A 22,447-nucleotide genomic window follows, 5' to 3' on the forward strand; every position below is an offset into this window, starting at 1 on the left:
TCTTTAGAGGCAACACTTTTATTATATCAACACGTTAGCACAAAGGGGTAACTGCCCCTTTACCAGATACAGCCTAGTGTGGTGACCACCCAGCTAACTACACTATACGGAGGAGTTACAGCTAAGAAGGGTTGGACCCTCACTCGGGTCCCAGCCACGTGTTGATGCTTCGTAGGACGTAGAGCTTCCAGCTTGTAGACGTGGAGCTTCCAGCTTGTAGGACGAAGCGACCCCGGTCCCTCTCAGAGACCCACCTTATATCCTCCCGGGTCAGGGCTGGATCTGCCCAGACCCCGCCCACCTTCTCGAGCCTTCTAGCTCCCTCTCCCGATCCCTCTCGAGAGCTCTCCCCGGACACGTGATCACCCCCTAGCCCCCCCCCCCACCTGGGGCCCTCTCTGTGGACACTCCGGATCACGTGTCTACGGGGTCAACCAGAGTGCCATGGCCCGGGGCAATCCTGTCCCTGGGCTGACACTCTCCCACTCCCCGTTGTGGGAGCCCGCACTACACGCTATGCTCGGTGCCCGCGCTAACCCAGCGCTCACCAAGCCCCGCTAGGGCTGGTACTACACCCGTCCACGGGTGTAGTACGCGATGATGGTGCATCGCACGCCGTGCTATAGTAAAGCCGTCATCACTCGGCAACCCACCCAGTGCTGTCCGCCACGTAGGAACATCGCACGCCCACGCCCCTTCCGGGCCGGCACCATACAGTGACATCCATTGTACGGTTGCCTATGTACGGTGCGAAAGAAGTTCAACATACGTGTATTTAATTCGCTATGTGTCGTGCATTGTGGGAGCTGGCACGACTATCGCGTTGTGATACGCAGTGCATGCTGGGAGTTGTCTACGCTAACCCAGTGAGGATTTGACGCACTCTGGGGATCTACAGCCGCAAGGTGGTCGCAGCCCCGGGGGGCTGTGAGATGGGACTACAGAGACAAATTTACAAGTTGCTGTTTACGCCAGCAGTTTCGCACTGCTCGCGCACTGCCGTGCATTGACGTCACTTTAATAATGAAGCACCACCAATTAGTTTTGTTATGTTTTCCAACTCGGGGTGAAAGCGTTGATGCATTAGCTTTTGGTGGCAGGGTGGCCCAGTGGCAACGTTTGTGCCTCGCAGCAAGAAGGGGCTGATTTAGATTCACAACTCGGGTGCCTCTGTGTGGAGCTCGCGTGTTCTCTTGCCCTGCTCTGCGTGTTTTCCGGGTTTTCTGGTTTCCTCTCGAAAAACACTCAATGTAACGGGTATTGGCCAGACATCCCAATGTCACCAAATTACCCGTAAATTACTGAATTGGGAGGACACACTACAACTTGATGGTAGTAAACCAGTGTAAATCAACTAGATCATGCCATGTGCGTGCCACGCTTCCATGCGTCGCCATCACGCGTGATGTCACACACCACCTCATCGCGTGGCTTGGAAGGTATCGTAATTGTCAATCGCTAGACACTTCCCATAACAAATGCTATTTTTACATGGTTAGACAGTCGATGAATATATATGGTTTTGCTTATTGTTGTTTTGTTTTTTCTTTCCGTAAGCGAGTGCGATGCTTGTGTCCTCCTCCCGCAGGTGTGACAGGAGCCCTCCTCGACGTGCGGACGTTTGACATGTGGGCGGGCGGTGAGTGCGCAGGAGGCACAAGTCTGCGCGTAGACGAGAGTCGCGTGTTGCGGCGATACCGTTACAGGGTGGCGGTGCAGTGGTAACACTCGCGGCGAGGGTTCGATTCCTGACTCGGCAACTTTCTGTGTGGAGTCTGTATGTTGGCCCTCTGTTCCGCATTGGTTTCCTCTGGGTCCTCCAGTTTTTCTTCTTTAGCTAAAAAAGAGACATGCATTTTAACTGGCATTGGCCAAACACCCCATTGCCTAAAGATTACCTGCAAATTACTCAATTGGGATTACACGTGGCAACATCGCCCCCTCTGCGAAAACTTGGCAGGACCCTCCTGAATATAAGCTTGAGACTCGCTGAGGCCTCGCTGGGTAAACAAGCCTCGTTATAATATGCATGGGGAACTGATATTGAGATAATTGTGACGCCGTGAGAAATGATTTTGCAGGAACGCTGATTTGGACAAATCGCTAACACGTGAATGCTGTCCAGTTGTACGCTTACTGCTGCCCAGGTAGTTTACTCCCACGGATCATTAATTGTAAAAGGAATTTTTCGGACTTGGAAAATTCGTGAATATACAGGCCTTTATCAAACCACTGCTTCATCAAGCCCTTCCCACTGGCGTGATTGAGCACAGGGAGAGGCGTCGTGAGTGATGACGCATGCTCGCTGTGTCTGTGTGCTTTCACGCGTCAGACGTGGAGGAGCTCCTCAAGTTTCTGAGGACCATCCAGCGTGGCTCTATTGTGCTGGTGGCCACCTTCGATGATGGGGCCACAAAGTAAGATCATCTTCGCCACACCGCCGTGACAAACATCGCTTGTGTGCCGTGGTCACGCTCGTGCCTCACTGCAAGAAGGGTATTTGTTTGATTCCCGACTCGGGGACCTGTTTGTGTGGAGTTTGCGTGTTCTCCCCTTGTTCTGCATAGAGTTGCTCTGAGCTCTCCCGTTTCCTCCCATAGCTAAGAACCAATATTGGCCAAACATCCAAATGTAAAAAAATACATCTTCAAATTACTCTGTTGGGATTACACACGGTAGCAACATCTCCCCCTTGTGCGAAAACATGGCAGGACCCTCCTGAAACAAGAGTCAGTGAGCCTTCCCTTGGTAACAAGCATAAAAATAATAGCACGAAACTAACATTTAATTGAAAAGGAAGTTGACAACGTCCCCCAATGCTGTTCAGATTTCACAACTCTCGGTTTCCCAACCATCGTGGTCTCTTTCGGCGAGGGAGGGGCGTCCCGCGGAAACGGTCCACTGTCTGTAGAAGCTGTAATACCGACTCTCGTGTTTTAAACGAACATTGCAACGAACATTGCATGCACGCTTGATATTTTATGATGACTCCTACGATTCCCGTGCACAATTCGATCATTGGGGCGCCCTGCGGGATGCTTCCCCCGTCGGTATCCTCCGACATGTGGTCTTGGGACTTGTTAAGTTGCAGCTCTGGTAGCGTTGCTCTGCTCCACTGCATGACGTCATCCGAACCAGGTCTTTTGTTTTTCTCGTTCTACCGCTCCCTCGTGAAGCACCGTTTTCAAGAAGTTGGTCTTCCTTCTCATGACACGGACAAACCATTGCAGGTTCATCTTCATGATGGTGTTAAAGAGAGACACTTGTTTGTCCAGCTATGAAGTTAAGGATCATCTGCCATTGCATGTTCTGTTCATTTATTTAGATGAATCCTCAGGATCCTAGGGTAACATTTCAATCTTGATTTGAAGCTTTTGTGACTGCAGGAATCCATACTCTTTCGTTCTTTCGGTAAAGTCACGTAGTTAGAAATAAAATCAAACAAATCACGACGTTTCGATCGCAACACAAGCGGTCGTCATCATCTTTTTGCCTGATGACGACCGCTTGTGTTGCGATTGAAACGTCGTGATTGGTTTTATTTGATTTGATTTCGAACTACGTGACTTTACCGAAATAAGCAAAGAGTATGGTAACATTTCATTTCAAATGCTTGCAGATGCTTTTCTGTCTCGGCTGTCAGTCCACATTTTACAGCCATACATGACATGACAAATCTATATTTATAAAAGGGAAATTTGTGAATATGTGTGTCTGTTCGAAATGTTTAGCATACTTCCCAACATGCAACAAACTTGAAATTTGGCATGTGGGTAGTTTCCAGACTGTACACAATGCAAAAAGTTTAAAAATAGACTTTTGTATTTTGGGGGGGGGGGGGGGCACTATAATGGATATATTTTGCACGGAAAGTGAGCGGTGACGTCACATCTGTGTCACCCGCATGCGGCAGCGTCACGCATCCCCCCCCACCCTCCGCGTAGGCCGTGTATTAATCCAAGACAAGAAGCCGGGTAGTAAAGCAAGTTGATAATACATTTATTGTTATGCTTGTTACAAAGGAAAGGCTTACTGAGTCTCAAGACTTTTTCAGGAGGGTCCTTCCAAGCTTTCCCAGTTGGGGTTGATGTTGCTGCTGTGTGTAATCCCAATTGAGTTATCTGTAGGTAATGTTTCAGCATTGCGATGTTTGGCCAATACCAGTCACATTGTGTAATCCATGCCAACACATCCTCTTCCTAAAGCAAAGTGAGGTGGCGCTTGAATTGTTTCTGTGCAGGCTCAGCGTGGAGGCCCGTCAGCTGCTGTCCCATCTGGGCAGCACGGCAGTGAACAGCCTCGCGTTCCGGGATAGCTGGGTGTTTGTCGGGGCTCAGGGAATCTACGCCAAGAGCCCATTTGAGCTGGTGAGTGTGGGGGTAGAGCTGGTGAGTGTGGGGGGTAGAGCTGGTGAGTGTGGGGGTAGAGCTGGTGAGTGTTGCGGTAGAGCTGGTGAGTGTGGGGGTAGAGCTGGTGAGCGTGGGGGTAGAACTGGTGAGTGTGGGGGGTAGAGCTGGTGAGTGTGGGGGTAGAGCTGGTGAGTGTGGGGGTAGAGCTGGTGAGTGTGGGGGTAGAGCTGGTGAGTGTGGAGGTAGAGCTGGTGAGCGTGGGGGTAGAGCTGGTGAGCGTGGGGGTAGGGCTGGTGAGCGTGTGGGTAGAGCTGGTGAGTGTGTGGGTAGAGCTGGTGAGTGTGGGGGTAGAGCTGGTGAGTGTGGGGGTAGAGCTGGTGAGTGTGAGGGTAGAGCTGGTGAGCGTGGGGGTAGAGCTGGTGAGTGTGGGGGTAGAGCTGGTGAGCGTGGGGGTAGAGCTGGTGAGTGTGGGGGTAGAGCTGGTGAGCGTGGGGGTAGAGGTGGTGAGTGTGGGGGTAGAGCTGGTGAGTGTCTGGGTAGAGCTGGTGAGTGGGGGGGTAGAGCTGGTGAGTGGGGGGGTAGAGCTGGTGAGTGTGGGGGTAGAGCTGGTGAGTGTGGGGGTAGAGCTAGTGAGTGTGGGGGTAGAGCTGGTGAGTGTGGGGGTAGAGCTGGTGAGTGTGGGGGTAGAGTTGGTGAGTGTGGGGGTTGAGCTGGTGATTGTGGGGGTAGAGCTGGTGAGTGTGGGGGTTGAGCTGGTGATTGTGGGGGTAGAGCTGGTGAGTGTCGGGGTAGAGCTGGTGAGTGTGGGGGTAGAGCTGGTGATTGTGGGGGTAGAGCTGGTGAGTGTGGGGGTTGAGCTGGTGATTGTCGGGGTAGAGCTGGTGATTGTGGGGGTAGAGCTGGTGAGTGGGGGGGTAGAGCTAGTGAGTGTGGCGCTAGAGCTGGTGAGTGTGGGGGTAGAGCTAGTGAGTGTGGGGGTAGAGCTGGTGAGTGTGGGGGTAGAGCTGGTGAGTGTGGGGGTAGAGCTGGTGAGTGTGGGGGTAGAGTTGGTGAGTGTGGGGGTTGAGCTGGTGATTGTGGGGGTAGAGCTGGTGAGCGTGGGGGTAGAGCTGGTGAGTGTGGGGGTAGAGCTGGTGAGTGTGGGGGTAGAGCTGGTGAGTGTGGGGGTAGAGCTGGTGAGTGTGGGGGTAGAGCTGGTGAGTGTGGGGGTAGAGCTGGTGAGTGTCTGGGTAGAGCTGGTGAGTGGGGGGGTAGAGCTGGTGAGTGTGGGGGTAGAGCTGGTGAGTGTGGGGGTAGAGCTAGTGAGTGTGGGGGTAGAGCTGGTGAGTGTGGGGGTAGAGCTGGTGAGTGTGGGGGTAGAGTTGGTGAGTGTGGGGGTTGAGCTGGTGATTGTGGGGGTAGAGCTGGTGAGTGTGGGGGTTGAGCTGGTGATTGTGGGGGTAGAGCTGGTGAGTGTGGGGGTAGAGTTGGTGAGTGTGGGGGTAGAGCTGGTGATTGTGGGGGTAGAGCTGGTGAGTGTGGGGGTTGAGCTGGTGATTGTGGGGGTAGAGCTGGTGATTGTGGGGGTAGAGCTGGTGAGTGGGGGGGTAGAGCTAGTGAGTGTGGCGGTAGAGCTGGTGAGTGTGGGGGTAGAGCTAGTGAGTGTGGGGGTAGAGCTGGTGAGTGTGGGGGTAGAGCTGGTGAGTGTGGGGGTAGAGCTGGTGAGTGTGGGGGTAGAGTTGGTGAGTGTGGGGGTAGAGCTAGTGATTGTGGGGGTAGAGCTGGTGAGTGTGGTGGTAGAGCTGGTGATTGTGGGGGTAGAGCTGGTGAGTGGGGGTAGAGCTGGTGAGTGTGGGGGTAGAGCTGGTGAGTGTGGGGGTAGAGTTGGTGAGTGTGGGGGTTGAGCTGGTGATTGTGGGGGTAGAGTTGGTGAGTGTGGGGGTAGAGTTGGTGAGTGTGGGGGTTGAGCTGGTGATTGTGGGGGTAGAGCTGGTGAGTGTGGGGGTTGAGCTGGTGAGTGTGGGGGTTGAGCTGGTGATTGTGGGGGTAGAGCTGGTGAGTGTGGGGGTAGAGCTGGTGAGTGTGGGGGTAGATCTGGTGAGTGTGGGGGTAGAGCTGGTGAGTGTGGGGGTAGAGCTGGTGAGTGTGGGGGTAGAGCTGGTGAGTGTGGGGGTAGAGCTGGTGAGTGTGGGGGTAGAGCTGGTGAGTGTGGGGGTAGAGCTGGTGAGTGTGGGGGTAGAGCTGGTGAGTGTGGGGGTAGAGCTGGTGAGTGTGGGGGTAGAGCTGGTGAGTGTGGCGGTAGAGCTGGTGAGTGTGGCGGTAGAGCTGGTGAGTGTGGGGGTTGAGCTGGTGAGTGGGGGGGTAGAGCTAGTGAGTGTGGGGGTAGAGCTGGTGAGTGTGGGGGTAGAGCTGGTGAGTGGGGGGGTAGAGCTAGTGAGTGTGGGGGTAGAGCTGGTGAGTGTGGCGGTAGAGCTGGTGAGTGTGGCGGTAGAGCTGGTGAGTGTGGGGGTAGAGCTGGTGAGTGTGGCGGTATAGCTGGTGAGTGGGGGGGTAGAGCTGGTGAGTGTGGGGGTAGAGCTGGTGAGTGTGGGGGTAGAGCTAGTGAGTGTGGGGGTAGAGCTGGTGAGTGTGGGGGTAGAGCTGGTGAGTGTGGGGGTAGAGTTGGTGAGTGTGGGGGTTGAGCTGGTGATTGTGGGGGTAGAGCTGGTGAGTGTGGGGGTTGAGCTGGTGATTGTGGGGGTAGAGCTGGTGAGTGTGGGTGTAGAGTTGGTGAGTGTGGGGGTAGAGCTGGTGATTGTGGGGGTAGAGCTGGTGAGTGTGGGGGTTGAGCTGGTGATTGTCGGGGTAGAGCTGGTGAGTGTGGGGGTTGAGCTGGTGATTGTGGGGGTAGAGCTGGTGATTGTGGGGGTAGAGCTGGTGAGTGGGGGGGTAGAGCTAGTGAGTGTGGCGGTAGAGCTGGTGAGTGTGGGGGTAGAGCTAGTGAGTGTGGGGGTAGAGCTGGTGAGTGTGGGGGTAGAGCTGGTGAGTGTGGGGGTAGAGTTGGTGAGTGTGGGGGTTGAGCTGGTGATTGTGGGGGTAGAGCTGGTGAGCGTGGGGGTAGAGCTGGTGAGTGTGGGGGTAGAGCTGGTGAGTGTGGGGGTAGAGCTGGTGAGTGTGGGGGTAGAGCTGGTGAGTGTGGGGGTAGAGCTGGTGAGTGTCTGGGTAGAGCTGGTGAGTGGGGGGGTAGAGCTGGTGAGTGTGGGGGTAGAGCTGGTGAGTGTGGGGGTAGAGCTGGTGAGTGTGGGGGTAGAGCTGGTGAGTGTGGGGGTAGAGCTGGTGAGTGTGGGGGTAGAGTTGGTGAGTGTGGGGGTTGAGCTGGTGATTGTGGGGGTAGAGCTGGTGAGTGTGGGGGTTGAGCTGGTGATTGTGGGGGTAGAGCTGGTGAGTGTGGGGGTAGAGTTGGTGAGTGTGGGGGTAGAGCTGGTGATTGTGGGGGTAGAGCTGGTGAGTGTGGGGGTTGAGCTGGTGATTGTGGGGGTAGAGCTGGTGATTGTGGGGGTAGAGCTGGTGAGTGGGGGGGTAGAGCTAGTGAGTGTGGCGGTAGAGCTGGTGAGTGTGGGGGTAGAGCTAGTGAGTGTGGGGGTAGAGCTGGTGAGTGTGGGGGTAGAGCTGGTGAGTGTGGGGGTAGAGTTGGTGAGTGTGGGGGTAGAGCTAGTGATTGTGGGGGTAGAGCTGGTGAGTGTGGTGGTAGAGCTGGTGATTGTGGGGGTAGAGCTGGTGAGTGGGGGTAGAGCTGGTGAGTGTGGGGGTAGAGCTGGTGAGTGTGGGGGTAGAGCTGGTGAGTGTGGGGGTTGAGCTGGTGATTGTGGGGGTAGAGTTGGTGAGTGTGGGGGTAGAGTTGGTGAGTGTGGGGGTTGAGCTGGTGATTGTGGGGGTAAAGCTGGTGAGTGTGGGGGTTGAGCTGGTGAGTGTGGGGGTTGAGCTGGTGATTGTGGGGGTAGAGCTGGTGAGTGTGGGGGTAGAGCTGGTGAGTGTGCGGGTAGATCTGGTGAGTGTGGGGGTAGAGCTGGTGAGTGTGGGGGTAGAGCTGGTGAGTGTGGGGGTAGAGCTGGCGAGTGTGGGGGTAGAGCTGGTGAGTGTGGGGGTAGAGCTGGTGAGTGTGGGGGTAGAGCTGGTGAGTGTGGGGGTAGAGCTGGTGAGTGTGGGGGTAGAGCTGGTGAGTGTGGCGGTAGAGCTGGTGAGTGTGGGGGTAGAGCTGGTGAGTGTGGCGGTAGAGCTGGTGAGTGTGGCGGTAGAGCTGGTGAGTGTGGGGGTAGAGCTGGTGAGTGGGGGGGTAGAGCTAGTGAGTGTGGGGGTAGAGCTGGTGAGTGTGGGGGTAGAGCTGGTGAGTGGGGGGGTAGAGCTAGTGAGTGTGGGGGTAGAGCTGGTGAGTGTGGCGGTAGAGCTGGTGAGTGTGGCGGTAGAGCTGGTGAGTGTGGCGGTAGAGCTGGTGAGTGTGGGGGTAGAGCTGGTGAGTGTGGCGGTAGAGCTGGTGAGTGTGGGGGTAGAGCTGGTGAGTGTGGCGGTAGAGCTGGTGAGTGGGGGGGTAGAGCTAGTGAGTGTGGCGGTAGAGCTGGTGAGTGTGGGGGTAGAGCTGGTGAGTGTGGGGGTAGAGCTGGTGAGTGTGGGGGTAGAGCTGGTGAGTGTGGCGGTAGAGCTGGTGAGTGGGGGGGTAGAGTTGGTGAGTGTGGGGGTGGAGCTGGTGAGTGTGGGGGTGGAGCTGGTGAGTGTGGGGGTAGAGCTGGTGAGTGTGGGGGTAGAGCTGGTGAGTGTGGGGGTAGAGTTTGTGAGTGTGGGGGTTGAGCTGGTGATTGTGGGGGTAGAGCTGGTGAGTGTGGGGGTTGAGCTGGTGATTGTGGGGGTAGAGCTGGTGAGTGTGGGGGTAGAGCTGGTGATTGTGGGGGTAGAGCTGGTGAGTGTGGGGGTTGAGCTGGTGATTGTGGGGGTAGAGCTGGTGAGTGTGGGGGTAGAGCTGGTGAGTGTGGGGGTAGAGCTAGTGAGTGTGGGGGTAGAGCTGGTGAGTGTGGGGGTAGAGCTGGTGAGTGTGGGGGTAGAGCTGGTGAGTGTGGGGGTAGAGTTGGTGAGTGTGGGGGTAGAGCTAGTGATTGTGGGGGTAGAGCTGGTGAGTGTGGGGGTAGAGCTAGTGATTGTGGGGGTAGAGCTGGTGAGTGTGGGGGTAGAGCTGGTGAGTGTGGGGGTAGAGCTGGTGAGTGTGGGGGTAGAGCTGGTGAGTGTGGGGGTAGAGTTGGTGAGTGTGGGGGTAGAGCTGGTGATTGTGGGGGTAGAGCTGGTGAGTGTGGGGGTTGAGCTGGTGATTGTGGGGGTTGAGTTGGTGAGTGTGGGGGTAGTTGGTGAGTGTGGGGGTTGAGCTGGTGATTGTGGGGGTAGAGCTGGTGAGTGTGGGGGTTGAGCTGGTGATTGTGGGGGTAGAGCTGGTGATTGTGGGGGTAGAGCTTTTGAGTGGGGGGGTAGAGCTAGTGAGTGTGGCGGTAGAGCTGGTGAGTGTGGGGGTAGAGCTAGTGAGTGTGGGGGTAGAGCTGGTGAGTGTGGGGGTAGAGCTGGTGAGTGTGGGGGTAGAGTTGGTGAGTGTGGGGGTAGAGCTGGTGAGTGTGGGGGTAGAGCTGGTGAGTGTGGGGGTAGAGCTGGTGAGTGTGGGGGTAGAGCTGGTGAGTGTGGGGGTAGAGCTGGTGAGTGTGGGGGTAAAGCTGGTGAGTGTGGGGGTAGAGCTGGTGAGTGTGGGGGTAGAGCTGGTGAGTGTGGCGGTAGAGCTGGTGAGTGTGGCGGTAGAGCTGGTGAGTGTGGGGGTAGAGCTGGTGAGTGGGGGGGTAGAGCTAGTGAGTGTGGCGGTAGAGCTGGTGAGTGTGGGGGTAGAGCTGGTGAGTGAGGGGGTAGAGCTGGTGAGTGTGGGGGTAGAGCTGGTGAGTGTGGCGGTAGAGCTGGTGAGTGTGGCGGTAGAGCTGGTGAGTGTGGCGGTAGAGCTGGTGAGTGTGGGGGTAGAGCTGGTGAGTGTGGCGGTAGAGCTGGTGAGTGGGGGGGTAGAGCTAGTGAGTGTGGCGGTAGAGCTGGTGAGTGTCGGGGTAGAGCTGGTGATTGTGGGGGTAGAGCTGGTGAGTGGGGGTAGAGCTGGTGAGTGTGGGGGTAGAGCTGGTGAGTGTGGGGGTAGAGTTGGTGAGTGTGGGGGTTGAGCTGGTGATTGTGGGGGTAGAGTTGGTGAGTGTGGGGGTAGAGTTGGTGAGTGTGGGGGTTGAGCTGGTGATTGTGGGGGTAGAGCTGGTGAGTGTGGGGGTTGAGCTGGTGAGTGTGGGGGTTGAGCTGGTGATTGTGGGGGTAGATCTGGTGAGTGTGGGGGTAGAGCTGGTGAGTGTGGGGGTAGAGCTGGTGAGTGTGGGGGTAGAGCTGGTGAGTGTGGGGGTAGAGCTGGTGAGTGTGGGGGTAGAGCTGGTGAGTGTGGGGGTAGAGCTGGTGAGTGTGGGGTTAGAGCTGGTGAGTGTGGGGGTAGAGCTGGTGAGTGTGGGGGTAGAGCTGGTGAGTGTGGCGGTAGAGCTGATGAGTGTGGCGGTAGAGCTGGTGAGTGTGGGGGTAGAGCTGGTGAGTGGGGGGGTAGAGCTAGTGAGTGTGGGGGTAGCGCTGGTGAGTGTGGGGGTAGAGCTGGTGAGTGGGGGGGTAGAGCTGGTGAGTGTGGGGGTAGAGCTGGTGAGTGTGGCGGTAGAGCTGGTGAGTGTGGCGGTAGAGCTGGTGAGTGTGGGGGTAGAGCTGGTGAGTGTGGCGGTAGAGCTGGTGAGTGGGGGGGTAGAGCTAGTGAGTGTGGTGGTAGAGCTGGTGAGTGTCGGGGTAGAGCTGGTGAGTGTGGGGGTAGAGCTGGTGAGTGTGGCGGTAGAGCTGGTGAGTGGGGGGGTAGAGTTGGTGAGTGTGGGGGTAGAGCTGGTGAGTGTGGGGGTAGAGTTGGTGAGTGTGGGGGTAGAGTTGGTGAGTGTGGGGGTAGAGCTGGTGAGTGTGGGGGTAGAGCTGGTGAGTGTCTGGGTAGAGCTGGTGAGTGTGGGGGTAGAGTTGGTGAGTGTGGGGGTAGAGTTGGTGAGTGTGGGGGTAGAGTTGGTGAGTGTGGGGGTAGAGTTGGTGAGTGTGGGGGTAGAGCTGGTGAGTGTGGGGGTAGAGCTAGTGAGTGTGGCGGTAGAGCTGGTGAGTGTGGGGGTAGAGCTGGTGAGTGTGGGGGTAGATCTGGTGAGTGTGGGGGTAGAGCTGGTGAGTGTGGGGGTAGAGTTGGTGAGTGTGGGGGTAGAGTTGGTGAGTGTGGGGGTAGAGTTGGTGAGTGTGGGGGTAGAGTTGGTGAGTGTGGGGGTAGAGTTGGTGAGTGTGGGGGTAGAGTTGGTGAGTGTGGGGGTAGAGCTGGTGAGTGTGGGGGTAGAGTTGGTGAGTGTGGGGGTAGAGTTGGTGAGTGTGGGGGTAGAGTTGGTGAGTGTGGGGGTAGAGTTGGTGAGTGTGGGGGTAGAGCTGGTGAGTGTGGGGGTAGAGCTGGTGAGTGTGGGGGTAGAGCTGGTGAGTGTGGGGGTAGAGCTGGTGAGTGTGGGGGTAGATCTGGTGAGTGTGGGGGTAGAGCTGGTGAGTGTGGGGGTAGAGTTGGTGAGTGTGGGGGTAGAGCTGGTGAGTGTGGGGGTAGAGCTGGTGAGTGTGGGGGTAGAGTTGGTGAGTGTGGGGGTGGAGCTGGTGAGTGTGGGGGTGGAGCTGGTGAGTGTGGGGGTGGAGCTGGTGAGTGTGGGGGTGGAGCTGGTGAGTGTGGGGGTAGAGTTGGTGAGTGTGGGGGTGGAGCTGGTGAGTGTGGGGGTAGATCTGGTGAGTGTGGGGGTAGAGCTGGTGAGTGTGGGGGTAGAGCTGGTGAGTGTGGGGGTGGAGCTGGTGAGTGTGGGGGTAGAGTTGGTGAGTGTGGGGGTAGAGTTGGTGAGTTTGGGGGTAGAGCTGGTGAGTGTGGGGGTAGAGCTGGTGAGTGTGGGGGTAGAGTTGGTGAGTGTGGCGGTAGAGCTGGTGAGTGGGGGGGTAGAGTTGGTGAGTGTGGGGGTAGAGCTGGTGAGTGTGGGGGTAGAGTTGGTGAGTGTGGGGGTAGAGTTGGTGAGTGTGGGGGTAGAGCTGGTGAGTGTGGGGGTAGAGCTGGTGAGTGTCAGGGTAGAGCTGGTGAGTGTGGGGGTAGAGTTGGTGAGTGTGGGGGTAGAGTTGGTGAGTGTGGGGGTAGAGTTGGTGAGTGTGGGGGTAGAGTTGGTGAGTGTGGGGGTAGAGCTGGTGAGTGTGGGGGTAGAGCTAGTGAGTGTGGCGGTAGAGCTGGTGAGTGTGGGGGTAGAGCTGGTGAGTGTGGGGGTAGATCTGGTGAGTGTGGGGGTAGAGCTGGTGAGTGTGGGGGTAGAGTTGGTGAGTGTGGGGGTAGAGTTGGTGAGTGTGGGGGTAGAGTTGGTGAGTGTGGGGGTAGAGTTGGTGAGTGTGGGGGTAGAGTTGGTGAGTGTGGGGGTAGAGTTGGTGAGTGTGGGGGTAGAGCTGGTGAGTGTGGGGGTAGAGTTGGTGAGTGTGGGGGTAGAGTTGGTGAGTGTGGGGGTAGAGTTGGTGAGTGTGGGGGTAGAGTTGGTGAGTGTGGGGGTAGAGCTGGTGAGTGTGGGGGTAGAGCTGGTGAGTGTGGGGGTAGAGCTGGTGAGTGTGGGGGTAGATCTGGTGAGTGTGGGGGTAGAGCTGGTGAGTGTGGGGGTAGAGTTGGTGAGTGTGGGGGTAGAGTTGGTGAGTGTGGGGGTAGAGCTGGTGAGTGTGGGGGTAGAGTTGGTGAGTGTGGGGGTGGAGCTGGTGAGTGTGGGGGTGGAGCTGGTGAGTGTGGGGGTGGAGCTGGTGAGTGTGGGGGTAGAGTTGGTGAGTGTGGGGGTGGAGCTGGTGAGTGTGGGGGTAGATCTGGTGAGTGTGGGGGTAGAGCTGGTGAGTGTGGGGGTAGAGCTGGTGAGTGTGGGGGTGGAGCTGGTGAGTGTGGGGGTAGAGTTGGTGAGTGTGGGGGTAGAGTTGGTGAGTGTGGGGGTAGAGCTGGTGAGTGTGGGGGTAGAGCTGGTGAGTGTGGGGGTAGAGCTGGTGAGTGTGGGGGTAGAGTTGGTGAGTGTGGGGGTGGAGCTGGTGAGTGTGGGGGTAGATCTGGTGAGTGTGGGGGTAGAGCTGGTGAGTGTGGGGGTAGAGCTGGTGAGTGTGGGGGTGGAGCTGGTGAGTGTGGGGGTAGAGTTGGTGAGTGTGGGGGTAGAGTTGGTGAGTGTGGGGGTAGAGCTGGTGAGTGTGGGGGTAGAGCTGGTGAGTGTGGGGGTAGAGCTGGTGAGTGTGGGGGTAGAGTTGGTCAGTGTGGGGGTGGAGCTGGTGAGTGTGGGGGTAGATCTGGTGAGTGTGGGGGTAGATCTGGTGAGTGTGGGGGTAGAGCTGGTGAGTGTGGGGGTAGAGTTGGTGAGTGTGGGGGTAGAGTTGGTGAGTGTGGGGGTAGAGCTGGTGAGTGTGGGGGTAGAGTTGGTGAGTGTGGGGGTGGAGCTGGTGAGTGTGGGGGTGGAGCTGGTGAGTGTGGGGGTGGAGCTGGTGAGTGTGGGGGTAGAGTTGGTGAGTGTGGGGGTGGAGCTGGTGAGTGTGGGGGTAGATCTGGTGATTGTGGGGGTGGAGCTGGTGAGTGTGGGGGTAGAGTTGGTGAGTGTGGGGGTAGAGCTGGTGAGTGTGGGGGTAGAGTTGGTGAGTGTGGGGGTGGAGCTGGTGAGTGTGGGGGTAGAGCTGGTGAGTGTGGGGGTAGAGTTGGTGAGTGTGGGGGTAGAGCTGGTGAGTGTGGGGGTGGAGCTGGTGAGTGTGGGGGTGGAGCTGGTGAGTGTGGGGGTTGAGCTGGTGATTGTGGGGGTAGAGCTGGTGAGCGTGGGGGTAGAGCTGGTGAGCGTGGGGGTAGGGCTGGTGAGCGTGTGGGTAGAGCTGGTGAGTGTGTGGGTAGAGCTGGTGAGTGTGGGGGTAGAGCTGGTGAGTGTGAGGGTAGAGCTGGTGAGTGTGAGGGTAGAGCTGGTGAGCGTGGGGGTAGAGCTGGTGAGTGTGGGGGTAGAGCTGGTGAGTGTGGGGGTAGAGTTGGTGAGTGGGGGTAGAGCTGGTGAGTGTGGGGGTAGAGCTGGTGAGTGTGGGGGTAGATCTGGTGAGTGTGGGGGTAGAGCTGGTGAGTGTGGGGGTAGAGCTGGTGAGTGTGGGGGGTGAGCTGGTGAGCGTGGGGGTAGAGCTGGTGAGCGTGGGGGTAGAGCTGGTGAGCGTGGGGGTAGATCTGGTGAGTGTGGGGGTAGAGCTGGTGAGTGTGGGGGTAGAGCTGGTGAGTGTGGGGGGTGAGCTGGTGAGCGTGGGGGTAGAGCTGGTGAGCGTGGGGGTAGATCTGGTGAGTGTGGGGGTAGAGCTGGTGAGTGTGGGGGTAGAGCTGGTGAGTGTGGGGGGTGAGCTGGTGAGCGTGGGGGTAGAGCTGGTGAGCGTGGGGGTAGAGCTGGTGAGTGTGGAGGTTGCGGTGTTTTTGCTGCGTGTAATCCCACTTTAGGAATTTGCAGGTTATTTTTCAGCTTTGGGGTGTTTGCCCAATAGCAGTTGCATCGTTTCAAACCCATGAAGAACGGCGGGAGAAATATACAAACGCCACATTCACAGGTTCTCAAGTCACGTTATCGAACCCTGCTGCGCAAGTCATCCATGCTCAGTGTAGACATTCACCGTCTCGCGTGTGCCTCCTCTCTCCGTCTGTGCGTGACACCGCTAGCATGTGAGGAACAACCAGGACACAAACAAGTACGAAGGCTGGCCCGAAGCCCTGGAGCTTGAGGGCTGTGTTCCCGTGAAGGAGAACTGAAAGGAGGAGGCCTGCTGCTGTGAAGGTCACCTGATGGTGGAGCCCACTGTGAAGGAAATGGGAATTGCTCAAGCCACAGAGGGGGAGATCGTCACGCCCAGTCCAGCTGATGTCACCGCACCTCTCCGCCGGTCACTTCTGCCACATCCCACAGCTGCTGAAACCAACACCCCCCCCACCACTACCTCCAGGGCTGTAGGGAAATGGGTGTGGGGGGGGGCTTCAGGGCTTCCCCTTGACCACCGAGTTGTGGACGCTACTCCAATGCCGGTCTCGGCGACTCTTCCCTCGTCCCCCACCCTGCACCACGCGTCCCCTCCACCGTAACCTCCTGTTGCTGAATACAACTCGTCTCTTTCCTGCCACGTTCTTGCCATGCTCTGTGCTAAACTTCCACGTTGCTAACGTCGTCCTGCCAGGAAGTTTTCCTAGAATTCTCCACGTGCAATTCTACTCGTACGCCAGAATCGTTTTTTTTCTGGTGATAATCTTTAAGCCCAGTTTTCTATATTTTTATAGCGAGATCCACGTTACTCCGGTCCATCTCTGATAGGGCATCTTCTCTGTGTTTTTTTAAGTAGGAGTTTATATCGTTGGTCAAAGCAGTTTACGTATTCCATAAAGACCCAACTCGTCCAGTGCAATACTTTACTTGAGCTTCTCACACCTCTTATTTATGCAACCAACTCAAATCCACGAAGTCCTCTACTACCTCCACGCTCTCACTCCTGAGATGAAGGTGCAAGGGCCCCCTTTCTCAGCAGCATCACTGCCAACAACGCTGTTGCGGGAAGCTCACTCCGAGACCCCCCCCCCCCCCGTCTCTAGAGCCCCTACGCAGCTCCAAACTCGACCAAACCTCTCAAATTTGCATCATCTACACGCTCCAAGTCTCCCAGCTATCCCTCTGAGCCACTGCGCTCCCCAAGATGTCTTCACGACGACCGTGTCCGTGGTTCGGTGAACACGCGGTTAACCGGTGAAAACGGACGCCTGTTGACGCCGGCCTTTAGCGCAAATCACTCGGTCAGTCTCTCCTCGAGGCACACACGAGTTCTTAAGCCGCTCTGCTCAACTTATCTTACATGCCTTAACATCCATATCCTTCATTCTCGATCTAACATCGGATCCATGCTTGCTTAAAATCTACAACAACAAAAATCCAAAGATCCTTGCGATATTCCCCGAATTTCATTGCTGTCTGCCTGAGAGTGAACGTCAGATTGATACAACCCAATCTTATTGTTATTATAATTACGATGCTCTTTCACTCAGGACAGTCTCACTAATCAATAATGTTTTCAGGGGCCATGCTTGTTGTATGTGCAAACCAAATTCAATCAGGTTATTTTTCAGCATTGGGATGTTTGGCCAATACCAGTTGCGTTGTCTGGCCTTTCAGCCATGAGAACCAGAAGGAAACCCTTGCAGAGCAGGAGAAGAGCATACAAACGTCGCACAAAGGCATCCAAGTCGGTAGTTGAACATAGGTCCGAGTTGCCGTGAGGCACGAGTATTGCCACTGCGTTGCCACCCTGCCCCACACTTTGTCAATCGTACTTGCATATAAATTGTATACCGCAAAGCTCTGTTAAACACCTTCCTCGGAATGCCGAATGCACCTACCTCTAGAGGTATCGCACTTCTCTCTCCCTTTGTCCACTTGGTTTAAAGCCATTTGCGGCCGTGACGGGATCAGTTCCTATGCGAAGGGTGAGCCGCTCTACTCTCCGCCCTGGCCGCTCCTCGTGTGGACGTTGTGTAGCGATGGCGCGCACGCCCACGCTGCTCCTGGATGTTTCGTTTGTCTCCTGTTGGCTTAATGGTTGTGTGAGCCGTGCCGCGCAGTGTTATTTTGCTTTCTGTGGCGATTATTTATTGCAAAGGATTTCTCGCTGCCTCGGCATCGGCTTCGACACAGAGGCCCGCCACCCACCGCACGACCGCACAAAGGGAACCGGCGTCTCAATTGCCGTAAGGTGGCCCGATTGGCTCGGTGGGACCGCAATGGCCATGTCTGCAGCGCAGAGCCGACACCTTGGACGTTCTCGGTACGAACATGGCGTTCTCGGTACGAACACGACGTTCGACGGCCGGTGATGGTGCTGGGCTCTCGAGTGTCGCGTGTCGATGGTCTCGGCCCATTCACCGCAGACAACCGAGAAGCCCTTCGCGTTGTTAAACAATGCGTGTCTCGCAATCCCACGCGGGGAAATACACGTTTCGGTTTGGTTGTCACGGAATGAGCAATATTTATAAACCGCATAAGAGTGCCCTCGCGTTGAGCGAGGGATATTGGTTTGACTCCAGAAGTGTTGCACCGTTCTCTTGGGTGCGCCGGAAAAGTGATTTCATCTCGTGGCATGAGACTGATGGCACTTGAAATATAGCTGAGAAGAAAGATGAAACAAAACTCTGAAACATTTTTTTGTATTTCCGCTCCATGAGCAGCAGCAGCAGCACATGGTCGTGCCCACGTGGGTAGGCCTCTGTGTAGCTGTGCCAAGGCAGCAAAGTATGTAGCATCATTTGTGTTGTCCGTCTCCTTCCAAAGCACTTTGGTTGGAAATGTAGAAATGGTCGGAAGGGCCACGCACACTGCCCTCATCGCAGCCTTCAGTGGTGTGCAAGAACGCACTTTCGGTACAAACTCAACCCAAAGGTCAACCCCCATAGTTCCTTGCCCAAAGGGATGTGGGCAGCTGCCCCGAGACAGTTGGTGAGGGTAAGGCCCCGTGTGAAATTGTGCCTTTTACTAAACACGTCGGTATAGGAATAGGTGCATAGATGCAGCTGAACACGCAAACAAGCATTGTTTTAGTTGCTCTCCTTGGCTGTGGTACCATGGGATGAAGCCGAGTTGAGCAAAATTATTTTACTTCCTAGCCATGTGACTTTTCACCGCTAGGTGGTTGCCCCGTAAGTTCCCGCCGTGACCTCCCGCCGTGACCCTGGCGTCGTCACGACATCCAGTGCGCGTTGCAGGGATCCGCTCCAGTTCAGTCGGTACAACACTCCTCTCCCTGTAGCTGCAAACCCAGGGTGAGAGGTGATTCAATAGCTTGTATTTACAGAAGCGGATTTCCAACTCCAGCATCGCCATGTATCGATATTCTTTTGACGCACGCTTATTTTGGGTAGCATCTTTAAAAGTACGAAAGGTCAAATCACGGAAGTTACGAATTAAGTGTACTAAAAAAGTGCAATATGCTGACGCTGATGAAGGTAAATTAGTTGATTTTGTAAAGGTTGCCTGTCGTGGAAGTCTCGAAGTGCACAGCGAGGATGCTGCTTAAACGCGCGCGAGCCTTGGGCTGACGGCAGGTAGACGCATTGTAAATAGTGCTTTGTTTTTAACTTCATTCATCCCACTTTCCCTGCACAGTGCTGCACATAGTTAAGTGTGTGAATTTATGTACAATATTTTGAGTTAGAATATTAAAACAATACACTACACGCTCGGGTGACACTGGTTAAATCGCCTAACACCACAATTGGAACTTTGAGTTCGAATCTCAGTCACGGGTCGTCAAAATTCACCATCCTTCAGGAGAGAAAAGATGTGTGCTACTTGGGTCGGCATTGCTCATCTTGTGGAGAGCCTCTCTGCTGCCAGGGGAAATGTGGATTTTGTTGGTGCTGGCTCGTGCTCATGAATAAGAAGACCTTTTGAGCATTAGAAAATAACTTTTTCTTTAATCTATAAAATAACTTTTACGTTAAATATCACAAACTTCTATTGAAGCTTTCGGTAAAGTCACGTAGATAGAAAATTAATAGATCACGACGTTTCGATCGCAACACAAGCAACCGTCGCTTGTGTTGCGATCGAAACGTCGTGATCTATTAATTAAATATCACAGACTAAAATTCCATTGAAAACGTTGAAGGTAAACGTGTTATTTTCAAATGCATTTTTTGACAAAATAAGTCGATCTTAAAGAGTCCCCTTGCATGAGTGAGCAATGTGGCCCTCCGTCATGCCCATTGGTGACTTAGCCGGAAATTCCACTCTTCATGATGGCAACAGTTTATCCATACGACGACCGCATGATTTCTATACAATGCGGAAAGATGATGTCCAGAGTCGACTAATGGGAACTGATGGTTGGATTTCGATTTAAAGCTTTCGTGACTGCAGGGATTTATATTCTTGGTGCTTTCGGTAAAGTCACATAGAAGGGAAATAATACAAATAAAACGATACAATTCTCACGACGTTTCGATTGCAACACAAGCAATCATCATCAGGTGTGAAAACCACAGGAATTTTTTTTAAGTGACTGTTTTTTCAAAAAAATGATTGCTGTGGTTTTCACACCTGATGATGATTGCTTGTTTTGCAATTGAAACGTCGTGAAAATTTTATTTTTTATTATTTCCCTTCTACGTGACTTTACCGAAAGAACCAATCACTGATGGTTGGTTCGGCAACATCCACTGCTTCAAGAGCATTTTCAGAGAACGCAGTTGACCACCACACACACACCTAGGCTTCACGTTTGTCAGTGCTGGTGGAGTTCACGTGATTGTGGTAAATATTAATAGCGTAACAATCCCTGCCAACAGCATCTTCATCGCCAATGTGATGCACTGATGAAAGAAAACTCGTATATTTGGGGAAAACGCACCCTGGGCAGCCTTACCCCCCCCCCCCCCCTCTGGTTTGCGATGGCCCCATCTCGTGTTGATTCTGTGGATCAAATTCCCCACTGAGAGCTCTCGACAGCTCCCGTCACTTGGCAAAAACTCGTCACACTCCGATCACATTTTATGCCCCCTCTCCGATCAAATAATACGTCCTTTTTATTTTCTTCAAATTTTGTACACCGTCACGGCCCGAGTTTATGAATCAGTTTCGATAAGACTTGTGCTCGGTGTGCTTATATTACCCCGGGCACTCTGGCACGTGAGATATTCCATTCAGATAAAATATTTCAATAAATACAATTAAAGTCGTGTACTCCGTGGGTAAGAACATAGCCCACACAGAAATACCGCAGAATGCTTCTCATCGGAAAGCCCCCTCCAGTTATATAATAATTCAAACTCATGTACACAGCAGCCTTGGATGGTTTAATGAACAACTTCATTGATACTCTACCACACTTATTTAAATAGGTGGTCGGGTGGCTCATGGGCCGAGGTGACCCGACCACACACAACCTGCCGATCGACTCGCTGTGACGAACCCAATTCTACTGCTGCGTTGACAGAGGCGGCAGGGGCCATTTAAGAAACTTGCCCTGATGTTTGCGGCAAATCGACAACCGGTTTATTTCCATCGTTCATTCGCCATTAGGTTACCGCTAATGGACACAACTTTAGTTTAACAATCCTGATGGATACTATAGACACGGTACATCCCTGAGGTACAACGCAAATCTGCCGATGAATTAAAACTAATATTATCAATCAGCTGCTGCCTGTGTAATGTGTGCGATGTGTATCCCTTTAATTATATTTATATTTGACTGTAAGATCAGTTTATAAACAAGTGTTTGTATTTCATACAGGGACGCAGTAACCTTAATTGTCTAGCATTTACCGAATTGGCTTTTAATCATGATGTTTCAATTTATGCTACGTAAATAGTAATGTAATTTGCACATTGCCGTCTGAGTGCTGTGTTGTACGTTTAAAGGTCATGTTTGTTTTCGCAAGTAAAGGTAATTTCAGCACGTCACGTGTACCATTGTTTTTACTGCAAGTCACGCGGTGAGCCAGATAGTGCTGCCCTTACCAGACAACCGATCCTGCCATTGTAATGTGGAAATTACAACACTGGATGGTGACCTCCACTGGAGATGTCAATCGGCTGCCTGGGTCTCCCTGCTCGTCATTAGAGCAAGAGTTGGCACACCTCTCCCTCGGTGGCTCTGAGCCAGTGGTGGAAATTACCCATTCCTCTAGCATCACACCATTTTACCACTAGAAAACCTCTCACTTTCCACAAAGTGGTACCTATTTTATCTTCAATCTTGATTTGAAGCTTTCGTGACTGCAGGAATCCATACTCTTTGGTTCTTTCGGTAAAGTCACGTAGGTAGAAAAATCAAAGAAAATGTCACGACATTTCGATCGCAACACAAGTGGTCGTCCTCCGCGCGAAAAAAACATTTTATTTATATAAATAACCTTTTGTTGGAACTGCTCTCTCGCTGGTTCAGCAATTCCACTGCTGGATTATTTTTTTTCCACCCGAGGACGACCGCTTGTGTTGCGATCGAAACGTCGTGATATATATTTATTTTATTTTTACCTACGTGACTTTACCGAAAGAACCAAAGAGTATTTTATATTCCCCATGGTTTGTGGGAGCACATCTCCACTCTGTTATATGTTCTGTCCCAGATGATGTGTGCATTAGTTATAATGCCTATGAGCAAGCCACCCTGAATCCACCTAGTCTCATCAGATATCAGAAGCTAAGCTGATGATTGGAATTACACACAGCAGCAACATTGCCCCCTCCGACAAAACTTGTCAGGACCCTGTTGAAAAAAAAGTTCAGACCAAATGAGGATGCTTTCAGAAGTAAACAAGCGTAATCTTAAAACGTTGTACAGGAATTGAATTGTGGAATATGTGCAGAGCTTTGCCGGTTAGTGTATCGTGTACATGGATTGGATGGCTTATCGCTGATGGACTTAAAAACACACCCTCTGAAATTGTGCAGAGACAAATAGAGGTCAAGCTCCTTACCCGTGCCGCTCCCAGACACCGCGGGACTTGAATGGGTCTTGTGTAACGTGGACAGCCGCGCCTCGGACATATCAGGAGGGGGCGCTACGGGTTCTCGGCCAACGGAGGCGAGGAGGTTTCCGTCTCGTGTCGGGCAGCCCCACGTGGGCTGGCTGCCTGGTGGTGGCGAAGGGGAGTTGTAACCATGGGTGGAAAAACTCCGATTTTTCCAGCGCCAGGCATCGGGTTTTTTCTTTAATACAATTAAACCCGATTTCTGGGAATTAAACCTGGTTTAATGAATACGGAACTCTGATCCAAGGCTTAGGCTGCTTCCTCGTCGGTGCTGCTATCGTACTCGGGGGGCCGTCGGGCACGGGGTAGTCGTCGAATGCGGCGGGCAGGTTGGTCTTGATGAACACGAGCTTCTCCTCCACAATCGTGGGCGCCAGTGAGTTCCTTCGCTTGGAATGGATGAAGCCCATCGTTGAGAAGTGCGGTTCTGCAATTAGAACCAATTAAACCGGATTTCTCCCAATCTCAGAGGATCGGGTTTAATATAAAAAGACAA

General features: G+C 54.1%; 1 protein-coding gene across 3 annotated transcripts in view; it reads left to right on the forward strand.

Annotated features, from left to right (window-relative positions):
- The window catches only part of LOC144731196 (protein FAM3C-like), a 31,950-nt gene extending 11,077 nt beyond the window's left edge, over positions 1 to 20,873 (forward strand). For all 3 annotated transcript variants that reach the window (XM_078612172.1, XM_078612170.1, XM_078612171.1), the window contains exons 7-10: positions 1,589 to 1,639; positions 2,333 to 2,417; positions 4,241 to 4,367; positions 15,103 to 20,873. In XM_078612172.1, the coding sequence (XP_078468298.1) occupies positions 1,589 to 1,639; positions 2,333 to 2,417; positions 4,241 to 4,367; positions 15,103 to 15,192 (353 nt within the window). In that variant the 3' untranslated portion in view covers positions 15,193 to 20,873. The remainder of the gene's footprint in view (positions 1 to 1,588; positions 1,640 to 2,332; positions 2,418 to 4,240; positions 4,368 to 15,102) is intronic.
- Positions 20,874 to 22,447: the final 1,574 nt, after the last annotated feature.

Source organism: Lampetra planeri, chromosome 38, assembly GCF_965212315.1.
Source record: "Lampetra planeri chromosome 38, kcLamPlan1.2.h2, whole genome shotgun sequence".
Taxonomy (NCBI): Eukaryota; Metazoa; Chordata; class Hyperoartia; order Petromyzontiformes; family Petromyzontidae; genus Lampetra; species Lampetra planeri.